Below are 3,705 nucleotides of genomic sequence, written 5' to 3'. Positions count from 1 at the left end.
TATGAAACACTTTGCAACACTTGTTTGTGAGACACAATTTCAGTTTGCAACAACCGTCGAACCTATATGTTGATGTTAAATTTGTGAATGTTAATATTTATGTGAGAATATTTGTGATTGTGAATACTTATTAGAATGTGTATATTTGTGATTGTGAATGTGAATTTGTATATGTGCATGAATCTGTTTTTGTTTTGTAAATGTCAGATTTTTTAAAAAACAGAATTTTGTGTAAATTCTGTAATTTGTTATGTCCGACGGCCTAATGGTAGCCGTCGGACATAACACTTGGTTATGTCCGACGGTAGTTAATGCCGTCGGACATAACACTTGCTTATCTCCGACGGCCTAGTGGGAGCCGTCGGACTTAATTCTGTGGGGCCCACACCCCCGACCGGTAAAACGGTTGGGATTTGTTATCTCCGACGGGCGTATGCAGCCGTCGGAGATAACTTATGTCCGACGGCAGCCGTCGGACATAGCACTATTTCCGACGAGTTATCTCCGACGGCTTTAAGCCGTCGGAGATAAGGCTTTACCGTCGGAAATAATCTATTTCCGACGGTTTATTCCTTATGTCCGACGGCTTTGGCCGTCGGACGTTTCTGCGTTTACTGTAGTGTAGTAGCAGCATCGATCGCCGGCCGGCCGTGTTTCCGAGCAACATGGGGAAACGCTTCCTCCACCAGCTGCTCGCCGTCGCCCTGGCACTCTTCGTCTCGCCGGCGAGATCGGACGACTGGCTTCCGGCCACCGCCACGTTCTACGGCGGCGCTGACGGCTCCGACACAATGGGTATATAGATGTCATCAGCTTGTTCAGGGTTGCTTTAATTTATTTTCACGTGCGTATTACAACGTGGCTGCACGCAGGTGGCGCGTGCGGGTATGGCGACCTGTACGAGCAGGGCTACGGTGTGAACAACGCGGCGCTGAGCATGGCGCTCTTCAATGACGGTGCGTCGTGCGGGCAGTGCTACGTCATCAGATGCGACAGCAGCAAGACTGGGTGGTGTAAGCCCGGCAGCAGCAACTTCGCCGTCGTCTCCGCCACCAACTTCTGCCCGCCCAACTGGGAGCTCCCCAACGGTGGGTGGTGCGGCCCGCCTCGCCCCCACTTCGACATGTCCCAGCCCGCCTGGGAGACCATCGGCATCTACAGCGCAGGTATCATCCCCGTCCTCTACCAGCGGGTCAAGTGCTGGCGGAGCGGCGGCGTGCGCTTCACCATCGCCGGCTTCGACCACTTCTACATGGTGCTCATCACCAACGTCGCCGGAAGTGGCTCCATCCAGAGCATGGCTGTGAAGGGCGCCAACACGGACTGGATCCCCATGTACAGGAACTGGGGCGCCAACTGGCACTGCCTCGCAGGCGGGCTCATCGGCCAGGGCCTCAGCTTCGCGCTCGTCTCCACCGGCGGACAGAACATCGTCTTCCAGGACGTCGTGCCGGCGTGGTGGCAGTTCGGCCAAACTTTCAACACCTACCAGAACTTCGACTACTAAACATTATTTGTCACTTCCTTCCACTGTTCGAAAGCATTCCACTGATCCACACCATTCCATTGCTCATTCATTCTTCTTCTTGAGAGATATATTAAATATGTTGTCTTCTTTTCATTACGAATGTAGTTTGGAAACCTTTTTATTATTATATATAATTCAACCACAAAGTGATCATTGTAAATCCAAGGAGTATTCAGTTGTGTTACAAAGTTTGGGAGGGTTCCAACTTCCAACATATTTTTTATTGCATCACTCAATGCTTAGTTTTTTAAGTAAGCAAAAACACACATCCTCCCTCTCCTGAATGTATGTATCTCCCCTAGATGCGGTTATTCTTGGCAGACATACTTTTCCCATCCACCTTGATACCATTATTTGCACATAGAAGTTAATTGATTGTCACATGAAACGATTGGAGCGGAGCCCAAATACTCACCCAGAGCTCGTGTGCCGTCGTCGACCAACAACTCTTGAGGTTATAAACCCTTCCCTTCCCCTACCTAGGCTTTAGGGCAACAACATCTAGCCACGAGCACTCGATGCTGGCTAGCTATGGGAGATTGAGCCCTATCGAATGAGTTAAACATGCCTATTGAGGTTGCATCGTCTACATGTTTATACCAAAACACACTGAACATGGCATACAAATTGGATAGGATCAAACACAGTGATCCAACCAATACAATTTAAATGGATATACATGATCTTGTTTCTAGTCTATCTCTTTTTCTATCTACGTAGGAAGAGGGAATCACAATTACAAGGCTCATTTATTACCAGCAAAGCAAGGGAGGGGGAAGGGGATACATTTTGATCAAAGATTACAGAGAGATTGTACACCAAAGATATTGCACCACACCTATATTTGTTAGCATTTGTGGGGGGCGAAGGCGTTGCGCCCACAGACGAGTGTCCGACTTGCACTCGCATATTACCTGGCGCAAGGAGTTGAGTTCATCCTTGAAGACTTTGGCATTCTGGCGTTTCCACATATGCCAGCAGCAAAGCAGAATGAAGTCGTTGAAGCCCCGATCTTGAAGAACCGGGGGACAGGCAAGCTCATGAAGACGAGAGCGGTGCATATCAGAGGGGACGATAATGCCAACAGATATCTAGAAAGCTCTAGCAAAGACACGGTGGAAGAGAATATGAAGGTAGTTTCAAGCGCTATAGAACAGACTTCACAGGTTTCATTATCTAGGAGTCTTCTCATGTGCAAATTCACATGGGTTTGGAGTTTGTCTTTTGAAGCAAGCCAAGTAAAGAAACAGACTCTTGGGGCACGCTTTTTCCCACATGAACGTAGATATGGGATGTAGGTTTCCCATGGGTCTTCAGAACTCTATAGAGGAGCCCTGAGTGTAGAGAGTCATCTGACTTAGCAAGAGCGCACTGTCTAATGTTGGGTGTGTCCGAAAGCATAACATTCTAAAGGAGGGTGTTGTGGCTTTCAAGCTCAATTTTAGCCTGATCTGAGAGGTGGGAGACAAAGGCCATAGGAAGCGGGTGGGAGAGGACCCCCCCAAACAATCTGATCATTATTTTTGGAAATGACTTGAGAGGGGGAACCTGTTAGCGAGGTCGTCATCCGAGGACCAAACATCATGCTAGAATGACGTGCTCTTACCAACGCAGATGTCGCAGGTGGTGATAGCACGATAAAGGGGAGCAGAGAGCGCAAGGAAGACCAGTGTTCACCTGGGAGGTCACATATGTGATGCTCACCAAACGAGCGTGGCGACAGACCCATACTCCCCAGGAAGAACATGACGATGTTTGGATGCGGTGGATGAGTTTAAGGTGGACGCATGTGTTGAACAGTTTGAGATCTCTAACACCTAGGCCACCGGCAGGCTTGCTTCCAAGCACCATTTCCTAGGGGACAAGACATCCAGACCTATGGACAACTTCCTTGCCCGACCAAAGGAAGCTGCAACGATGTTGATCAAGCTTTTTGATAGCTTCTTTTGGGAGCTAAACAACACTCATAATGTAGTTCAAGTGACTGTCCAAGATGGAGTTGATGAGGATTAGGTGTCCCATGGGGTTTAGGAGAGACGCTTGCCACCATGCGAGTATTTATCAGTTTTGGCTATGGTGGGGGAGAATAGGTGGAGGCGGACTTTGGTACGGAAAAGGTGAAGGCCGAGGTAAGTTTGAGGGGAATCTCCCAGCTGGTAGCCAACATAGGAGGTGAC

The 3,705-nt window shown here is 48.8% G+C and overlaps 1 protein-coding gene across 1 annotated transcript; it reads left to right on the top strand.

Annotated features, from left to right (window-relative positions):
- The first annotated feature begins 630 nt into the window (after positions 1-630).
- LOC103628979 (expansin-A19) lies at positions 631-1,753 on the top strand. Its single transcript, XM_008650177.2, has 2 exons — positions 631-795; positions 873-1,753. Exons 1-2 carry the CDS (start codon positions 666-668, stop codon positions 1,505-1,507), a joined length of 765 nt encoding a protein of 254 aa, XP_008648399.1. The 5' UTR covers positions 631-665; the 3' UTR covers positions 1,508-1,753.
- Positions 1,754-3,705: the final 1,952 nt, after the last annotated feature.

This window comes from Zea mays, chromosome 6, assembly GCF_902167145.1.
Source record: "Zea mays cultivar B73 chromosome 6, Zm-B73-REFERENCE-NAM-5.0, whole genome shotgun sequence".
NCBI lineage: Eukaryota > Viridiplantae > Streptophyta > Magnoliopsida > Poales > Poaceae > Zea > Zea mays.
The sequence above is the reverse complement of the archived record's forward strand: the minus strand, read 5'-3'. Positions and strand labels throughout refer to the sequence as shown.

Coding starts and splice junctions, on each gene's coding strand:
- LOC103628979 (XM_008650177.2), top strand. CDS start 666: ATGGGGAAACGCTTCCTCCACCAGCTGCTCGCCGTCGCCCTGGCACTC. Junction 796..872: donor TGACGGCTCCGACACAATGG/GTATATAGATGT, acceptor GGCTGCACGCAG/GTGGCGCGTGCGGGTATGGC.